At 34.8% G+C, this 21,887-nt stretch overlaps 1 protein-coding gene across 5 annotated transcripts in view; it reads right to left on the bottom strand.

Annotated features, from left to right (window-relative positions):
- Positions 1 to 21,887, bottom strand: part of LOC121732130 (NAD(+) hydrolase sarm1) — a 97,065-nt gene that overhangs the window by 33,745 nt on the left and 41,433 nt on the right. For 2 of the 5 annotated variants that reach the window (XM_042121938.1, XM_042121939.1), the window contains one exon: positions 2,413 to 2,469. The exons of 1 other annotated variant lie outside the window; for it this stretch is intronic. In XM_042121938.1, coding sequence (XP_041977872.1) covers positions 2,413 to 2,469 — 57 coding nt within the window. Of the gene's footprint in view, positions 1 to 2,412; positions 2,470 to 12,785; positions 13,173 to 21,887 lie in introns of those variants that run through there. 2 more of the 5 variants (XM_042121941.1, XM_042121942.1) reach the window with 2 other exon arrangements.

The following is a 21,887-nucleotide window of genomic DNA, read 5'->3' as shown; positions in this document are numbered from 1 at the left end:
AGAATAATTATTGATCAAAAAGACCTCTATAAAAACAGGGATTCTATTTTTGCCAACAGAGGTGAGTGATTTAAGCTTCCAAACTTTTTACAAAGATCAGTTCAAGCATACACTATAATTTGCCCATAGCTTATATGAAATATATTTGTGGTTTTTAAATAACGCGACAAAAACTATTTTGTCGTTTAAGCCTTTTCTATTTCTTGTTGTTCAGTTTCTTGACGACTTGTAGATAAGAGTGACCATTTAGATGATGATGATGATGATCATTATAATAAAGCAGAAGATATTCAAGCTAAATTATTAAAGTTTTGACAGTGTGACCGGGATGAGAAACGACATATCAAGATTTTTTAATGAAACATGATACTTAGGAACTATAAAGTTATCTCTGCTTCTTATGTATAATCATTATTTCGAATATCAAGAAATATAGCTAGTCTTATGATGGTGACGTATCACATTTAATTTTTGGAATATTGATTATATTCCAAAAATTAAATTAAGGAAGAAGTTCAAAGTTTTCCTGACATACAAAGTGGATTTATGTAGTAACTTCATCTACTTGTAAGTTTAACTTCCTTAACCGAATTTTCCTCTGTTGTTAACACTGAGTACCTACTACTAATAGCAATAGACTTTTGAGAGTAGTTGGGAATTCCAATTTGCTTTATTTACATAATGTGTGTCAAACAATAGACGTTCGGCGCGGCAAATCATTTACATGTAAAGTGCAAACACATTGTTCGAGAGCTGAAACACAGTCCGCCATTACTGTTCAAAATTCAAATGTTTAGTTAAAATTTTTGGGCTCAAATATTTCGATTTGCAAACCTTTATGATTTTTTTTTATGAAATAAGGGGCCTGTAGGCTATTCTATTTTTGCCGCCCCTAAAACTGACCCTTGAAATTCAACGTTAGTTTAGTTCACAATCATAATATATATTCCCTATAACATATATTAATATCATAATTCAACGTTAGTTTAGTTCACAATCATAAAATCCCACCAAAAACATTTTTTGAAAATATTTGCTGAGACGACCACACAAGGTTTCGCCCTGTGCCGTAGCGAAACGGCGAAGCCATAAATATCTACTGGTATGCAGAATTTCTTTAAGTAAGGTTTAGTAGACTGTAGAGTTAGGCCGTGTAGATTCAGAAGCTTGGCTCTACAGTCTACATATTGAGATCTTATATCTTTTTTACAGGGTAAACCGTAAACCTTATGTGGTCGTCTCGGCAATATTTTACAAGAAATGTTTTTGGTGGGATTTTTTATTTCTGTAAGATAAAAAATGGGGCTAAATTTGCCGCCCCTCTAAATCTGCCGCCCTAGGCTCCAGCCTACTTAGCCTATTGGTAAATCCGCCACTGGGCAAACGAGCAAGCGGTTCACCTGATGGAAAGCAACTTCCGTCGCCAATGGACACTCGCAGCATCAGAAGAGCTGCAGGTGCGTTGCCGGCCTTTTAAAAGGAAATAGGGTACTAGGGTAGGGGAGGGTTGGGAAGGGATGATATAGTAATTCCATACTAATGTTACAAATGCGAATGTGTGTCTATCTATCTGTTACTTCTGTACGTCCAAACCGCTAAACTTTGATACTTTAAGACATGGAATACTTTTTATCCCGGAAAAATGTCCGGTTCCCGCGCGTTATTCGAACATCGGCGCAACAGAGTTGAGGGCGTCATCTCATATTGTATAACATAAACATTATGGTTCCCACTTCCCAGCCTACGAATAATAAAAACTAAGGAAGAGTAAGTGTCAAAAAATTTGTCCACGAGTCTACAAAATGTGACCCGAATACATGCATACTTTATGCATGTATACGGTACACAATTTTGTGTAAATAGTGAAGTGACAATAAATGTCAACGGCTTTATTTCGTAAAGAGTGAGAGTTTCGTTGCTATTGCCAATTGCCATATTTTAGTGTTCGAAAAGTAACCAAATTTAAAACGGTTGAAGTATGAGAGTTGCGTTTTTTTTTTTAATGAAATAAGGGGGCAAACGAGCAAACGGGTCACCTGATGGAAAGCAACTTCCGTCGCCCATGGACACTCGCAGCATCAGAAGAGCTGCAAGTGCGTTGCCGGCCTTTTAAGAGGGAATAGGGTAATGGGGGGGGGGGGGGGGGGGGGGGTAGGGAAGGGAAGGGAATAGTTGAGGGAAGGGAAGGAAATAGGGTAGGGGTTAGGGGATTGGGCCTCCGGTAAACTCACTCACTCGGCGAAACACAGCGCAAGCGCTGTTTCCCGCCGGTTTTCTGTGAGAACGTGGTATTTATCCGGTCGAGCCGGCCCATTCGTGCCGAAGCATGGCTCTCCCTTAGTTTTTATTATACGTAGTTCCCAGCTCTACAAAACGTTAACCTACCCACCACCTATACAGAATTGAACATACCCATCGCGATATTTTGGTTGGCTTTTCCGACGAGTTCAGAGACTCTTCTGAACGTACCTGTAATAAAAAAAAATAAGATTTGACTCAATATAATGAAGTTTAAATAAACATTGAATATAATATAATTTCCATTGTAAAAAGTGGTATTCTTCAGTTTTATTTGTTATAGTATTGGTATTTGGTTTGGCTTTGAGAGGACAAATAAGAGTTATGGTTTAGTTCATGGCTGTAAACATTTGAGGCTGCTTTTACTGACGCACACATTATTGTGTGATTAATTGTACTTATGAATTTAATTATTACACTTCAAATTTCCACATTGAGTACGGCATCTTTATCAAAGTAATATGATTAAAGTTGGACGCGATTTTGATTCGGCACGAAAGTTTTGATGAAAGTTACTAAAACTAGCTAGAACCAAAGGAAAAACACGAAATGTGATGCTCTAGGCATATCCTAACTAAAGTCCATAATTTTATGCATCTTTGTTACCTGTGAAAAATGAAATTGCGTCCTAAGAATAATGATTCATCGGAACCATATTATGTTGACTCACAGTTCGTTTACCTTTCTTTTTGTATTGCAAGCCGCTAAGCTTTGCAAACATACTTTAAGTGGGGTATCAAGTAGGTATTCTACTTGTACTTTACTGTGGCTTGGGGTTATAACCCCGATCCTATTGGCTTCATTATTCTTATATATTAAATCTTAAAATTATCTTTTATTACTTACCATATCCTAAATCGATTCTCCCCAAATCTCTACGACTTATTACTCAGGCTAAGGATTTCCTCCGAAGACAACGATGTTAGTTACTACTAGGGTTACTATAAGTACCCCTTGACTAGAAGACTGATTTTTTGTAGATAAAGTAAAGCCAATGCTTTTAGTATAAACAATTAATTGCTAACATTCGCACAAAATATATTATTATATGTATGTATAGGTACCTTAATTTGAACGAAACATGAGATTTTTTTAAAATATAGGTGCCTCAAAAATAAAAGTTTTCTCTTTTGTGTGCACTATAAAAAATGCTAAACACTTTGATTATGCTACACAAAGTATTCTAGATTTTTCGAAACAATATTGAGATATCAAGAATGTTGAATTCTTTGTACTAAGTAACAAGTATTCAGTATAAAAACATAATATACGTGAGAAAATACCGATACCTAGAATATTGAGATAACTCCTGATAAACTCAAGGCTAGAACTATTGTTTGTCGTTACTCAAATACAAATACTAGGTAGTATTAAAATAAACTCGGTATAAAATTTATAATACTTTTGAGATTACGTCCTCATTGTTTTTGAATTTTAATATAGTGATGTAAAAAAATTTAACATAATAATAATGCCAAAATCTAACTAAAATGTTGTGATCAAATAAGAACTGAGACTGTTTATTTCATTTAAACATTCAATGTTTTAATTATTTATTAATTTAATAGTCTTGCAATATTTTAGTATAATTTTACCACCCATCACTAAATTAAATATTAATCATTGCCCATTTCTGAAAAACATTTATTTCAATAAAAAATCTTCACGCTCTTTATACGTGCACATTTAAAATTTATTTGTGAGATTGTGTGTGTCCTACGTTGCAAAAGTCGCTTGACAGACAAGAATAGATTTCTTATCCATCGGGATTTTTTAATTTATTTATTAAACATTCTTACAACTATCATTACAGACTACTATCCAATTGTTAATTGATTGTGATGGTTCAATCCCACAAAAACCGGGATTGAAATTATCTTGCAGGATTGCATTCCCTAGCTATAGCCACTGCATGCGCCATTTGATGGGCCAGCGCTGGGCCATCTTATAGAGGCGCCACACCGCCATTTGATGGGCCATCTTGTAGAGGCGCCATTACAATTTTACAACGTCATACACAGTATCGATTTAATATTGTAACAAGTTAGATCAAGGATTTTTCCTAACGATGCAATATCAATAAAAATCCCTTACAAATGTTTTGTTTTGGTTAATCAAGACATAAATGCCATGAAGAGAATTTTCTAGCGTAGGTTTCATTTGCCCAGTAATGTTCAATATTTGCCAATATACTGTGCAAATTATTATTTTTATAGTGCTGGAGTGTTGCATTCCATTATAATACTGTTTTTATTGAGGCATTATTGTTTTTTTCATTTGTATACCATTTCTACTATATTTCGATGTAAATATAAACTTAGTATATACAATGTGTCCCGACACCGGTGTCCGATCCTTTAATGTCATAATCTATGGCATATTTTATCGACAAATTGGCTCTAAAAAATTTTCTCTCTCTCACGGTTGTAAAATGGCAGCCATTTTAATTTTTCTCGGGCTTTCACTCTAATCTGACCAGTACTTCACATGTAAATATCCTATGAAGATAAAAAAGGTCTCATTTGATAGCTGAATTTGTGGACTACTCTTAGAACTGGAACAAAATCGTTATAACATTTAACCTATCTGACTTAGAGCATTGAAGTAAAAGAATTTTAGAAGATGAAAACTTCCTCTATCTTTTAAAAATAAAATGGAACCAGTTTAATTTGTTAGATTTTTTACAAAAAGCCATTAATAAAAAATACACATTTTCTTTTCTTAAACTTGGGTTTTTCTATGTTTAATTCCACGAAATTTATAACATATTGCCTGTGTAAGCGTAGTCCACAAATTTAGCTATCAAATAAGACCTTTTTTATTTTCATACAATATTTACAAGTATATATGATATTGAATGTACCGTAACTTCTTGGTGGAAATTCATGTTTCACAGTAATAATATACACTTTTCATGCACTTTTTCCACTTTTATTAATAACAATTATGTTTTACACGACCGGTTTCGATAAAATCATCATCAGGTGTGACTGATGATGATTTTATCGAAACCGGTCGTGTAAAACATAATTGTTATTAATAAAAGTGGAAAAAGTGCATGAAAAGTGTATATTATTACTGTGAATATTTACAAGAGCAGTTCTGGTCAGATTAGTGTGAAAACCCGAGAAAAACTAAAATGGCTGCCATTTTACAACCATGATAGAGAAAAAAAATTGAGGCCCAATTTGTCGATAAAATATGCCATAGATCACGACATTAAAGGATCGGACACCGGTGTCGGGACACATTGTATATGAGTAGCTACTAGAATTTAATTTAAATTCCACTACCAATTTAAATGCCATGCTGCTTTTGCTTGTTGGAATCCTTCCTATTATCCTAATTCTAAAACTTTGGTAAGAAACCCTTCGATATGCCAGTTTCTCTGGATTGTTCCTTTGGACAGCATTTTAGTTGTAATTTGAGTACCGTTTAAGTGTGCATTCAATCACAAGGATTGCACAACATAATACCTTCCTTACATATTCGAGATAAACGTTTATCTCGGAGATTGCGGAGGAAATCGCGCGTCAGACGGCCGAGGTTTAAGCTAATGATACTTAGACGAAGAAACATAACCGTGATTGGAAGATGAGTGGGAGTTAATGCGACTTAAACAACAGCCGGCCAATAATTTGGTTTTAGTGCGAGCAATTTAATTCAGCTTAAGACGGCGCGTGGGCTCGGTGCAGCCGCCGTGGGCCATGAGCGGCGCGGCGGCGGTAGCGACGGAGGTAGCGGTGGAGATAGCGAAAGCGGAGGCGGCGGCATCAGTGGCGGTAGCGATCCGATAGCTATTTATTCCAGTACCAAGGAAGGCTTGCTAAAATAGACTTTCGTAAAAGAGTAAATTATATAAAGTAGGTTTGCGGTTAAGGCTTTCATTCCTTGTAACTGCGAAGTGCGACTTCGGTTATGAGATGGATTGTCCATCACAGTCCTTGTTTTTATTACGAAAAGGCTTTTAATTAAAAAGGGTCCATATTTTGCGGCCATCTGGTTTATTCTAATTCTGTTTTAAAATATCATGTTTCTTTTTAACGAAGAACGAAAGTGATATTATGATAACCATGGATTAAGTTTAAAGCAGACTATCTAAACCACTCAGTTCAGATTTCAAATATTAATTAGCAATTGCCGACCCGCTATAACTACACCAACCGCTTTCCGCCGTGGCCGTATTCATGGCTATAAAGTTCACGCGTCGTTCGTGGCCACACATAAGTGTTATATAAAAGTGGTTAAGCGTCGCGACTGTAGGCGGACGGAAACCGAGCTGCGAGTGGACTTCCTACTTAGACAGCTTGGCGGATATGCTATTTTCGGCGCCCACCGAGCTTCCTTCGAGGAAAGTGTTGGATCAATAATGCTCTTATCACCACACTTACGAGTTACATCTTTGTAACTCCATAAAATTCTGAATGTCTGGCTTCGCGGTTTGGCAGCTACATATCGTGAGCTCACGAGTCACAATATATAAATGAAAAATAATATTAGTTGAAATCATAGGATGGGTACGTACTGGTAAATTATTTCATTGCCATATTCAATTGATCAAAATTAATAAGGCAAGTTTGAGTTGTGCGGTCTAAAATTATTTATTTCTCAAATAAGAAGAAAATATTATATATATTTACTTACATTGAAAGAGAATTGCGATTAAAGGTACAGATAAATTATAGTAAAACACGGGGAAGGATATAGAGTAGACTACTTTTTATCGCAGATAAAGGCACGGATTCTGTGGGCATAGGCGCCGGCAGGGGGGTGCCTTGGGAATCTCGGGATCAACAGGAATTATTGAAATAAAAAGCATATTTTGCAACCCTATTACCATGCCGTACAAGGATAGTTCGTAATGTTTCAGCACCAAATGTATTCAGTTGACGTAAATAGACAGTTGCTCGTAAAAAGTAAAACGAAAAGAAAAGAAAGAAAACTAAAATCTGCACCCCTTGGAAATTATTTCTGCCGGCGCCCATGTCTGTGGGATATTTTGCACGTATAAAGTTGCGGTGAACTAGTCATTTTTTTTTAATTACCTTGATTTAGTGCGTTGTCACGGTGTAAACGCAGTTGCAGCCATTTCGAAAATACACATATTTATTAGGCAATTCTTCCGTCATAATGTAATTATTTATTTCGTTTGGTTCTACAGTAATTACTAATGTCTACTGCCATTAACGATTTCGTAGATATACTTAGTCATCGTCGAAAAAGAAACAAAAATATACGCAGAGTATTTAAAATAAGAACTCGATTTTTCATTAGCATACATATTGGTGTGCTGGAATGTGGTATCGCAGGAAGATGGGGATGGGGATTCCTGACGGCATTCCCCACTTTTTGCGGGCATTTCTGAACGATGTGTATAATATGGTTGCAACGATTTTGAACTCTATCTCATAGCAATAAGTTTGGTGGGCGAGTCGGGAATGCAACCGGCACCGGAACAACCAATTACTGCAACCATTAACATTGCACCACTGGTTATGTATCCTTGTTAATGGTTATGATCATTGACATTCATTACGTACAAATTTTTAAAGTTCAAAACATTTAATGTTACTTTTAGGCTAAGACGAAGAGTGAGAGAAATTGAAAATAGGTATTTGAAAATGTATTGCTGTCTCACCTATCTCAAGTCTCCCACCGCAGAGCGCAATAGAGACAACACGACAAAAGTTCTAATAAAAGAACAGAAAATCTTCGATACGTTGTCCGCTGATTCCTTCTCCAAAACTTAACCGATTTAAGTAATTTTTTCATTAAGAATTAAAGCAAGGCTTGATCTGTGTTCCTATGTTTTACTTTTTTTTGTATATTTTAGCCAGTTTTATTTTCTGGGTGTTTGAACACAGAGGAAAATCTGGCCATTTTTTTGGGTTTTTCGACGTCCTTATCTTTTTTAATAATAAAATTATTAAAAAAAAGAAAACATAGGGATATGCTAATAGTGGCCATAAATATCATAGAAAAAAATCATAACTCTACCGGCATTATCCAGGGAGGAAACAGGGGACAACGTTTGTATGGAAAAACGGCGGTGTGAACTCCTCTTAAGAGTAACATTAAATGGTTTGAACTTTAGAAATGCAATTGGAGGTGCGGGCTATGTCAACGCTAAAAGTTTTAGCGTTGGCCTAGCCTGCACGTTCAATTGCTTCAAATGTCACAATTTTTGCAAAGCTTTTTGTAAGAAATAAGAATCAGTATCTACACTCTAAGAGAATCTACTGTCTACTTTTAAAAGTCCTTAAAAACTTAAAATCTTCGACGAAATGCTAATTTTAACTTGATACGTCTTGTTAATTTAAAATTTATAAATGACTAACGCCTTTAATTAAGGTTCTTAATTTGTTGTATGCGTGGGATATCTTGATAAGCTCGAAATTATAAATTGCTTAAGACAACTTAGAAGATAATTTATCGATAGTGAGATTTATATGTTGGAAATATAATATTTACCAACATGATAAAATTAATAATGATTATTTATTATGAATCTGCGTTCACTTTTTTATCGTTTTTAAAAAAGGTTAAACGTTTATCAAAATTTAGACCACCGAATCAAAATTCATGCATTGGTTGCGTCAAGAATTATGTATCTAAAAAATATTAATTGACTATCCTTCCTTCATATTAGTTCATTGTAATGGATTAAAGAAATAATGCGTATAATTAACCGTAAACAATATTATTTGTTGCTTTTAGATTTACCATTTGTTCCATACAGGTATCTTATCTGCTGTCATAATTCCATCTTTGATACATCAGTGATACGAACCAGGATGCTGTACAGCGTAATCTTTATTCATCGGCTATACTTTTGCCGACATTTTCAGAAGAATAATAATCCTTATACGGTTGGAATAAAGTTGCAATCAGAGGTAAAATATAGAAGAACTGTAGTGGGCAGAGGTGACCATATTCGTCGCTACTGCAGGACAAAGTCTGTACGTCCTTATTTAGAAAGTACGAGAATTGCTTGTTAACAAATAACGGTTGTTTTATGGTTATTATTGTTATAATACCTATTATTTTATCATACAATAGAGTTTTTTCATGTTTGTGTACTTTTAGCGCTGTGGATAACAAAAGAATTAAAAGCAAACGTGGTTAACTTTAGTGGATTTCTAATAGAGTAACTAAACCCTACTGGGCTTAGTTCTGGTATTCTTAAACAAAACACAAACGCTCACTTACTTTAAAGTGTAGTTTTGAAAATATGAAAAACTATACGACTCGCCTTTTGTAAAACAATAAAGGCTAACTCTATCTTTTGGTCTATTAAATATATTATAGCAAAGTACCTATTGCTTTTCGTAGATTATACCATTTATACCATAATAAGTATAATTCCTTAAGAGATTAAAAAACAACATGTACAGCTGTAAAAAAGTAATAATCCAGAATAGCGAACTCTGTCTAAGACCAATAAAATTAGTAGAGCACGCGACGATTTTATTGTCTCAATTAGATTATGCTAAACAAATTATTTTATTTATATATCTCGTTAAATTGGACTCTTTATTTCTGTCTAACCCTGACCCAAATCTAGACTTAAGCATTCATCTTCATTAACTTTAAGCATTGTAAACGTCGCCTACATCATTCAGAGTGCTTATCGCAACTCGTTTATTCATAAGCAATAAACATATTGATAGTTTCCTAGAAGATACTATATCTTGGAAGATAAAACGTATATGGCATATACATATTATGACGACCTCTGTGGCTCAGTTGGTGGGCTGTTGGTAGCTCAAGCCGGGAGTCGCGGGTTCGTATCCCGCCGACGGAACAAAAAGTTTTCAAAGTTCCTGTGTCATGGATGTGTATTAAATATGTGTATCATATAATAAAAATCTTAAATATATGTATGTATAGTATAAAAGTATTAAATATATTTCAGTTGTCTGGTACCCGTAACACAAGTCCTTCAGGTAATTACCACGGGGCCAGACTGACGTGGTGTGAAGCGTCCATAGATATTATTATTATATTATATACATAATACAGATAACAGATATACTGTTGTGTGACTCGTGATGTAGAGTCGCTGGATGACTCTACATTTTTTTTTTATCCAAATCCTTATTCCTCATTAGTCTAGTGAATCTTAGCTGCAGAATTACTATAATTATTTCTATAATAACCTTGTGATGACGTCCAAATTAATTTCAAAACATTTTCCTTTCAATTTGTATCCTGTTTGAATATTACGAAGGAGTTTGCAGCGATATCTTATCTGGACGCGGCCATATCAAAAGCGGATGGTTCAAAGGAAAACCTCTTTTATTGTAACGAAGTAAAGGACCAAATTAGTGGTGCTACGAATTTCGCGAGACGAAGATCCGGCCTACCCTTTAACCTGTGTCATAAAAATCGACTTAAAGCAGACGTATTTAGGTTTATTGTGCATTTTATACCGAATTTAGGTCAGGGGGACCTTGTGAGCCCCATTATATGCACGGGCGTTGCATATTAATGTCTTATAACGACATACTAACGTATGTTTACGTTTTTTAGGACACTAGATTATCTTTATATTTATAAATTGCTTTAGAGCCAATTCGCGCTTATCTCTGACAGCTCATTTATTTTCCAAAAAATATTTTTGAAACTCTATATTTGGTGTCAACTTCACGGACGGTTGTGTCAGAGTAGACAGAATTATAGAGTATGCCGACTTAGAACTGATGTTGAAATTTTTAAATTTGACGTATTATGACGAAAATCGTTGCTAGGGTTGTTAAATTGTTACCTACGAATTTAAAACTATGACATATTCGCTGAACGTGTTCCTCTTTGGTCGTATTGTTGTTTGTGTTTTGGCACATGCGATTAAAATTGTCAGAATCCAATTTTGAAATCTTTATTTTTAATATTTAAAAATAAATTATATCAGCCAGCGCGAGGCACATTCCGTTCATAATCCTAGTGAAACCCGACGAATTTGACAGATATTGAAACCTGTCCGTCTCTTTGCAGTCGAACTACTGGTAGTTATGTCTATTGTGGTTGTGTGCTTTGAATTAAAAAGAGCATGAATACAAATAAATAAACAGCAAGATATTATTATTATACTTTGTCGATTTCTTTGAAAAGGTATGAGATAGAAAAAAAAAACAATTAAAATGATAGTTATAAAAAATGTAAAGGTGCGATACACAAAACAAGAGTAAAGCTTTAGCCTCTTTACATAACCTCGAATAAAACAACGAACTCTACATGTAACAATCCAGTCCGCTTTACCATTAATTAGCATGTTTAGCTGAAGCCGAATAACTTTTCTCTGAATTAACCAAGGTTGCATTACTGGGTCGGCGATGTGGGCCGACGTGTAACTGAATCATGAAGTAAACAATAAAAACCCGGAGTAGGCGCGGCGTTTGCAGCTGAAAATGATAGAGCCATTTTTCTTGTCCGAGTAAAAGTGTTGTAGTTATTTGGCTTAAGTATAGATTTTTCAAAGAAAAACCGGGGTGTTAAGGTACGCCGTATGTTTTTGCAGCTAAAAATGACTCTACATTTTTCTGTCCGAGTAAAGGTGTTAAGGCACGCCATGTGTTTTTACAGCTGAAAATGACTTTAAAGTTTTTTACCCTTTCTCGGGTAAAAGTTTACTTTTTTTATAGTATGTGAAGGTTAAGCAAAATTGAAAACTTTGAACCTAGTCGTTTGCAACTAAAATTGACATTTTAGTTGCAAACGACTAGACTATATTGCGGCATCTTTTACCCATTATGATTGTTAGTTGTGTTTTGGTTGGATTAATACAGGTTGAATTGTTCTGTTTGTGGTTATTAGGATTGGTTGTATTAATTATCGGTTAAGGATAAACACATAATAATAAAATATGATATATAATATTATAATATTATATTATTATTAATTCGTACTGTATGACCTACATAGTAACTTGAAATTTTTAGCTGTTATAATAATTAATTTATGATAAGTGAGAGTAAATTTTTTATAATGTTGATATTATCCAATTTATTGTACAGTATTGTACTGTACACTGTACACATACATATAAAATATTCGTTAATATACGATTCTATACGTCAATGTGGGCGTCTCTCAACTTACAAAAACTTTTGATCCTAACCTTTTTTAACGACTCTATATTATGTAGAGTTACACAGTGCTAAAATCGGTAAAAAATAGATAACTTCACATAATTAATTCACAGAAATAGACAAATAAATACTGTAGCGACCAGTATATTAATTAGTTTCGTACGTATTTGGTCGGTTCGAGGTTACCACATATCATTATTTTTACCTTCTATGGCAGACGTTGTCTGGTATAGATTTACTTATTTTACTTGATATTCAAGTTTTTATGTGAATTGACATCCAAATTCCAATCGTAAAAACTAAAAATTGTAAAAGAGCATTGATGTAACACGTTTGTTTGATTGTAAATAAGTTTTTAATGCGTTGCTCATAAGACACAAACATAAAATTCAATCTTACCTTCTTGGGGAAGAATATTTTCGGTTTTCCTGTGTAAGCGGAATATGCCATGTTATCAACTTTATTTACCACCATAATTTGGTTGGACCACTCGATTCACACAACACTTTGCATCGGCGTAAACGCTTCGAGAATTTTCGTCAATCACGTGTAGCAATAAACTAAGTCGATAATAACTTGTCATATAACCGAGAGGAAAGTATTTTTCGGTTGTATTTCGACAATCCTTGACCTTCCACGTCACAGCCGTCGCGTTGTCTGGTCGCGTCTGAGAAACGTGTTTTTACGAGTGACAAGTGTCAAATAATTATGTATCAACACTGTAAACTAATCACATTTTACAGACGCGAGTTACTTTCGAAGTTAACACACCGTGCTCTACGCAATTCCGTTTCCATACTGAATTTCGGTCGGCTCTACTGTTGCTTTTAACATTTTGCCGGCGCGTCCCTCCGCTTCGCCGTCCGTCTCTTTTCGTCGACGTAATGAATGTATAGGAGGAAAAGAGACGACGTTATGCTCCACAGTATAACTATATCGATAGTAAATACGCGCAATGCAAAGTTTTATGTAGAGAACATGTTCGTATTCTTTGTTAAATAATACGTTTATTATCATGGTAGAGCTCGATAGATAGAGTAATACTGTACACACAGCATTCTCGTGTGTCACTTCAAGAGTTACGTTGTAACAATAAAATAATATGTTATCTAATTGATTGATAAAATCTAAATTGATATTGCTTTTCACAAACTCAATTATCGACATTCTTGGCTTATCAATAAGTGTAATTTATGTAAAATATACAGACGTTTTATTTACACTTATGAATATATTTGACGTCAATTTTAGGACATTTTCATAAGTGTTATAACTTGTAGATTATCTAAAATGTTCCATAATTGAAAACAGTCATAATTTCCACGAAATATGTAATAATAAAGTTATGACTAATTTCAAAAACCGATAAAGTGCAACATATAACATAATATTATATTTTTAAAAAATCTTTTTCTGGGAACTCTACATGAAATTGTTACGTATACCGTGTAGTGTAGGGTCCTTGTAGGGTTTTAATATTATCTAGTATGTATCAATTTAAAAAAAAAGTTATCCTAAGATTGCACTTTACCGAAATTACTTAAAAAACACCGAAGATTTAGCGTGGACTAAAAACATAGGAGATTTTTTTATCATTATGACAAAAATGTCTTACTCTACAACAATACTAACATTAATAAATGCCTATTGAATATTGATTTATAATATTATATTATAAATCAATAAAATAAATAAAGTAAAAAATCGAAAAGAAAAAAAAATATGCAAGTTAAATTTTTGCAAGCAACATATTTTAGTTACCTGAAAATGTAGAGCTCCTAAGTAATTTTAATCTGTGGTACAGCTAGGATGAGTAATTGTTTATTATTGCAACCGTACCGTTCTTATCTTAAGGCTTTGTAACCAAGACAATTAATTGTGGGCTTTTGTTGAATTTTGTCTTTGTGTGCATCGAGTGGGTGGTTCCACAAAAACGGCGATGTGAATCATAAGGACTAACTGTTTTTGATTTTTATTTTTACGACCAAAATAATTTTGATTGCCCTTTAAAGGTTTTAAGTTATTTTTTATTCTGTCAATTGGTTTGCATATATTTTTATTTTTAACGCTTATTTGAGGTATATAAAGTTGGTCCAATAACTCTGGCGAATTCAGAAGAGACGAGAATCCTTGTAATGTCAAAAACCAGAAATGGTTTAAGCCCCATGTTTACATCAGTATGCGACGTTGCTACATCGTTATTTCTCCTTTAATAATTTTGGCGAAAAAAAAAATACAAATCTGTCACTTCTCAGCTACTTTGCATTTTATCTTCTTCTTATGTTTGTTTATGATCGCACGTCTGTATTAAACAATAGATTTATTTAATATAGAAGTGCGATGCAATGCGAAAGATAATAGGTCCCACGTCTATCTGTATATTCGGGCATAAAAGCGAAGAAATTAAAAAGTGGCAACATCGTAGTATCATCACTTTTTAGGGTTCCGTAGTCAAATGGCAAAAAACGGAACCCTTATAGATTCGTCATGTCTGTCTGTCTGTCCGTCCGTATGTCACAGCCACTTTTCTCCGAAACTATAAGAGCTATACTATTGAAACTTGGTAAGTAGATAATGTAGTCTGTGAACCGCATTAAGACTTTGATACAAAAATGGAAAAATTATTAAATATTTTAGGGGTCCCCATAGGTACAGCTGAAACAATTTTTTTTTCATCTAAGCTATGCGTGTGGGGTATCTATGGATAGGTCTTGAAAAATTATATTGAGGTTTCTAATATCATTTTTTTCTAATCTGAATAGTTTGCGAGAGAGAATCTTCCAAATTGGTAAAATGTGTGTCCCCCCGTTTATTATAAAAACTAAATATTATAAAAACTATTCACTAAGCCGCTGAACCGATTTTGCTGAAAGGTATGGGGCTACTTAAAAGTCCCGGGAAATGACTATAAGGGTACTTTCTATCCTGGAAAAATGTACAGTTACCGCGCGAAAAACGAATTTTGGGAGCATCATCTAGAAATACTTGTATGACTTGTGAGTTCTGCGGGGCTAAAATGGTCACATTTAGCAATTCCTCTCAATCAATTCGGCAAATGAATTGTCAAAACTGACAAATGTCAAATCAGTACAAAATACAGAAATGAATTGCAAGCAGAGTTGCATTTTGCGATTTTAGAAAAATGAATCATATTATGATTCATATCATGATTCTTCAAAGCGACCATTTTAGCCCAGCTGACATGATCACGATCACACTTTTAGTCAAGTGGCACATCTAATCTGACCGTATCTTAATTTTTTTATTGAATCAAGTTAGTCCCTGATGTAATCTCAGCGAAGGGGCTATACGTCGTCGTATTCGTCACATCACAGTGGGAATAGAAAGCTGTGACACACCGTCGCGACGTGGTCATGGCGCCGCTTGCGCATCACACTCGTCTTATTTCGACGAGCTTATTCATAATAGTCACTGAGTCGTCTATTTTAATTTTATTAATTAGTCGAGCTTTCTTAGGCGCGTCAAACTTTTTTTCAACTGGTTACTTGGAAAATATAGAGTTCGGACTTTGTTGGCCGTTTTGCCTATTAAAAACTTTGTGCACTATCGGTAAGATAAGTTATTCATGTCAAGTTACCAAAGTCCTGAGAAGGGATACTGATGTACATGTTTTGGCCGTAAAACTGTAGTAAGAAAAAAGAAAACTTAATTATTGCCACACTTGCATGCACCCTTTGATCTGCCGTTCGCACATGCGACCGATTTGTTGCAACAATCGCATAAACAATAACATTATTTATGTGAGAATTACATCTATTGCAAATCACACAGTTGCAAATTTTATGCTGGCGAATAACAACGTGACAAATCTTGTGCAGATTGCTGAGAATAATCACGTTCGCTTATTTTGATTTGTCGAAGATATTTTCAAATGTAGAGTATCTATAGAGACTGAACTGATATTCTCGTAATTCGATTCGATCCTCAGGCCTCCTCGATCTTCCTTGTTCCTAAAGAGACGCTTTTGGAGCAAGTAGCTGAAGGAGACGGACAATTATTGCAGAACAAAGCAGGCAGGCAGGAGAGAAAAGCAATAAACATAATAGTTTTGGTTATAACACGTCGTTTTTTTTAAGTTACGCAAAACTTTCAGTGTGACCTACGTATTATTTAATTTCAGCGAACTTAATTAGTATCCTCGCACATTTCATGATTATTTTACTTTAATTTCACCTCCGTGGTTTAGTAGTATAGAGATCGGCTCTTGATTCGGAGGTCATGGGTTCGATTCCCGCGTTGGAAACATGTTATTTTTGGTTTGGTTAGGACAATGCAGGCTGAAAGCTCCATCAAACAAGAGAGTTTACATTTAAATATAATAAGTAATTTCAATTAGGTACATTGCTCTGATTTTCTTGATGTCTTAAAAATACGTATAGTAGTTATTAAGTAGTGTTAATCTAATAATTGAGATTAGGAAACTTACCTGCAGAGCCATCGCTTTCGTTGAGTACACCAATATTCCGTTTTTACGTATACAACATGTCACTGTTTTCTTCAATTTCATATTACACACATTCATATATATAATATTTAACGAAAACGTCTATATCAAATAATAGTTGGCTGACTTCTGTCGCTAAGGCCACGAATCCGTTGCAGACTCAGCGAGACTCTTCGACCGATATTTTCTGCCAATGCGCGTTTTTCCAAAGCGTTATGCAATTTTCAATTGCTGGATGTGTTTAATAAAATCTATATGGCAAGTATAGGCTACAAATGTGTGACACTGGACTTTACACTTTGGCCGAAGGTTAGGTAGATATTTGGGACAGGACGCACCATATTTGCTGGTTGTTCTCACCTCTGTATAGGAGTCATTTACAGGAAAACTTTCAGCTTATAAAATAACGAAAGTCCGGCTGTCAATTGTCATTAGCTCTTTATTCTTTTACGGTGTGATTGATGGTCAATTTTCGTACCTATATTAACTGTACTTTTTTGGGATAATATTTTCACTTATATACAAATCCAAGCCTACATTATATAAGTATTACAATTATTACAAGTCCCTAGTAAGGCTAGTAATATTCCTCATTTCTACACTTAAACCGCTGAACCGATTTTGTTAAGACTTTGAAGAAGGGTGAGGAAAAACTTTGAATCGCCTATCAATACGTTTATCGTGAGTTATATGTCGCTACCGTACTATGTACTTTTATTCGACCCCTTTCATGATGAATGATAATTTTCTTTGAAGTTTTCCTCAGCAAGTAGAGAGAGAAAGGCGTTTTGATATCAAGGTTATTTCTATTAATAGAAATAATATTTATCTAGGTCATAATATAGCACCTCGTGTAACCGCCAAAACTGATATATAAGTACTTATCTGTACTTTTTTGTCCAAAACTATCTAGTGTCAGTAGACAGCTGAAATAAGCAGTTTTAATCTAAATCTAGTCTAAATCTATACAAAATATTATAAAACAAAGTCGCTGTTTTCCCTCATAGACGAAAGGTGGAAAAATACGGGGAAAATTATTTGAAAGGGCTAACTTTAACGCGCTAATCTTAGGAACTACTGGTCCGATTTGAAAAATTATTTCAGTGTTAATTAGCCCTTTTATTGAGGAAGGCTATACGAGTAGTCTATATATTTTTATCACGCTAAGACTAATAGGAGAATGTGAGAAAAACGGGGGAAATTGTTTGAAAGGGCTTATCTCGCGTCTCCGCATCTCCAGTAGTTGGAGCCATTTTTATGTTATTTGGCAAAGATAAGAAGTAGACCACGTGCAGGATCATAGGCTATCGATTTTAATCATTTTTTCAGTGGCTATATATTTTATACCCGTGCGACGCCGGGGCGAGTCGCTAGTTAGTTCATATATTATAGTTTATATAAAAAAATGTAAAGTGCTGTCGCTGGATATGAATAGTTTTTTCTTTAACGCGGTAATCGAATTTTAGTTCTCATTATTTTTATTAAAATACGACTTTTAATAACAGTACTAGCTAAACGCTTCGTCAAAATTCGATTATTTTGCTGAAATTTGGTACCGGCGGTGGCTGGTATCAGTTATAGATATACTCTGAGTCCCAGGAAAGAACATAGGATAGGATACATTTTGTCCCGAAAAAATGTACGGTTCTCGTGCTATAAACGAATTTTGGCGCAACGTAGTTCCGGGCATCATCTAGTTAATTATATTTTTAGCGCTATTTGGATAAAAAGTCCTAAGATTACTATAAAATGTTTGTATAGGAAAGCACGTAGCAAGACTCAGCATTCGAAGTCCAAAAACGTGTCGACCAAAGTCCTCACTAACTGTAACCTAATCTCATCTTGAGTGGACACTAGACATGTTGGTAGATAGCACCTTTAACCTTAGGCCCACTTGCGCCAGCCTGGGTTAAAGTAAACCCTGGATTAAATATTGTGTTACTTATCTATACTGTACTCGGCGAAACATTTTATACGTGTTCAGGCATTTTATACGTGGGAGAGCCATGCTTCGGCACGAATGGGTCGGCTCGACCGGAGAAATACCACGTTCTCACAGAAAACCGGCGTGAAACAGCGCTTGCGCTGTGTTTCGCCGAGTGAGTGAGTTTACCGGAGGCCCAATCCCCTACCCTATTCCCTTCCCTGTCCTCCCCTATTCCCTTCCCTTCCCTCTCCTATTACCCTATTCCCTCTTAAAAGGCCGGCAACGCACTTGCAGCTCTTCTGATGCTGCGAGTGTGGCGACGGATGTTGCTTTCCATCAGGTGACCCGTTTGCTCGTTTGCCCCCTTATTTTATAAAAAAAAACCATGGCGGTAGCGGTCATTGACTCCCTGTCAAAAACTTGTCATTTTCTATACAAAGACACAATTGTCAACATCTGTTGTCCATTGTCAATCGCGGTTTATATAGAAAATTGTGAAAGTTTTTGACAGGGAGTCAATGACCGCTACCGCCATGTTTCTCCGAGTACAGTATAGTTACTAGTATTTTTGAAACAAAATATTATGTATAAGTATACATAATATTTTGTTTCAAAAATACTTACCTGCGTTTTTTCTATTTCATTTTGATTTTGCGTTTTTAAAGTTTAAACGATAACAATATACTTACATAGTGTCGGTTGCTCCAACTTACTTTAACTATAACTACAATGCAAAATGTCAAATCTTTGGTTAAAGTCAAAAATGGACGTCATATTGAACCATAACCTTGAGCTGGACCAGGCTTTAAATATGGCGAAAAAAGGAACTAACGCTGTCATCATACAAAAACGCCATTTTTGACAGTTCTCCTTTACCAGCAGCGCTCCCGCCCACGTTTATTCATAGCATTGTCGGACCAGCTGTCATCTGTAAAATTCTGTGGTCAAAGTTAAGGTTAAAGTTAGCCTTAACTATAACCATAACTTTGACCATAACTTTAACTTTAACCATGCCTCTGGAGCAACCCGCCCTTACAATAGCTTTTTACCGACTTCCAAAAAGGAGGAGGTTATACGTTCGACTGTGCCTGTATGTATCTTTTTTTTTTGTATGTTTAACGTTAACTCAGCCGTTTGTGATCCGATTTTCAAAATTATTTTTGAAAATCGGATCGGATGTTGTATAGGGTTTAACTCGAATTTGGTACCATGTTCACAAAAATGGTGATCTGATGATGGGATCCTGGAGGAATCGAGGGGACTCCTTGAAATTTGTATGGAAACATATAGTGATTTCAATTTTTTCTGAAGCATTCGAGGTAAATGCTACCAAAAAGTAAGATTTCGCATCAGGTTATACCCTGGATCCGAAGGTACCCAACAGAACTTTTGAATCCTTATAGATACAGGTTCGGGGATTTCGGCGTTGTTTAAACAACTGAACGCCTAAGCGAACACATAAATTTATTTGATCATCATCATCAAAGTCATAATTATGCCCTGGGTCATCACATTAAGACCCAATTATTGATGCTTTTCGTGATATTTTGCATCGAAGCAGATGTTTTTGATGATTATTTCGCTGTTTGTGGACCGATTTTCAAAATTCTTGCGTTGTTGTATAGGGTATAATCTTGATTTTGTATAATAATTACGAAAGTGGTGAGCTGATGATGGGATCTATGACCAATCGAGGGAAATCCTTGAAATTTATCAAAAGACAAACACCCGGTTTCTGAAAAGCTGATCAACACTAAAATTAACTAATTAAATTGTCAAGTAACAATTGGGTTGCTAGAAGCACGGTTAGTTAGTTTAATTTGATCAGCGCGTCAGTTGACGGTAGCTGTTTAATTGACTCGAGAATGATATGTCAACCGCCATTTTTGGGTTTCCGAAACGCTTGTCAAGCCCTGAACATAGATTGAAGGTTTGTCAAATGCTGTGTCAACTAATCGGTAATTGTGGGTGAATTAACTTATGAATTCAATTTATTTTTTATGTGAATCTACATTTTCTCTTTGAAACTACGTTACTATAAGGCTTGTAAACACATTTATTATGAAGCTTTAATAAAAATTCGTAAGAAATACGTGGATTATGCAAATAAACTGTTTATTTGCAGGACTCGTTTTATTTGCAAAAAATGTATATTATAATCAATTTCATTTCTATAATGAAGAATAATTTAGGATTCGATATCGTCTGAAAAATTGAAATTCGGAATTCTGACAAATGAACGAAAATAAACAAATCGCATGTCAAATCAAAATGATCACAGATTAGTTAATTTTCGTCTGATCAATGTTTCAAAAAGTATCAGATTTTAAATTCCCAGAACATTTTTAAAGCAATGACAGTCTGCAATTCCTTCTTTTGACATTTAATTTGCATTTTGATAGTTAATAGTGAAGCAATGAACGAAAACAAACAAATCGCTAGTCAAATTAAAATGATCATAGATTAGTTAATTTTCGGCTGATCAATGTATCAGAAACTCAAACTGATTTGACATCCATGTTAAATTAACAGCAGTGTTAGTTGATCAGGGATTTGACAGGCCTTTCAGAAACCGGGGGTCAGTGGTTAAAATGTTGTTTCTAGTAACTTAAAGACATATGTTACGAATAAGAGAAAGTTCATACAAAAGTGTTTCTTGGTCCAAAGGCACTGAACAGAACTCCTGAACCTTTAAAGATAAAAGTTTTAAAATTGCAGCATCGCTTAGATAACTGCAAGCATTTACCACAATTTCGCTTACAGTAACATAATGTGAAACTGAAAAGAGTGAAATTATTATTTTTACCAAAAAATTCAAACCGACTTCCAAGGTAACAAAATAAAAACAAAGCTTCAGATATTCTGACATTGACTGAACTCACGATAAAATTAGCTGGTACCGACTTTAAATAATGAAGACTGTAGTATGTACAGAAATAGTTGAGATTTAGACGAATTCTGAAAAAGGCACTATTATAGAGAAAGAGTTAGGTATTTAATACTATTTTTAGTTCATATTATTATTGTTTTTACCTTGGAAGTCGGTTTTAATTTTTTGTTAATACCACTGTATTCTAGTGCAGCGTCCAGTAGCTGGCGTCTGCTACTC

This window comes from Aricia agestis, chromosome 11 (assembly GCF_905147365.1).
Source record: "Aricia agestis chromosome 11, ilAriAges1.1, whole genome shotgun sequence".
NCBI lineage: Eukaryota > Metazoa > Arthropoda > Insecta > Lepidoptera > Lycaenidae > Aricia > Aricia agestis.
The sequence above is the reverse complement of the archived record's forward strand: the minus strand, read 5'-3'. Positions and strand labels throughout refer to the sequence as shown.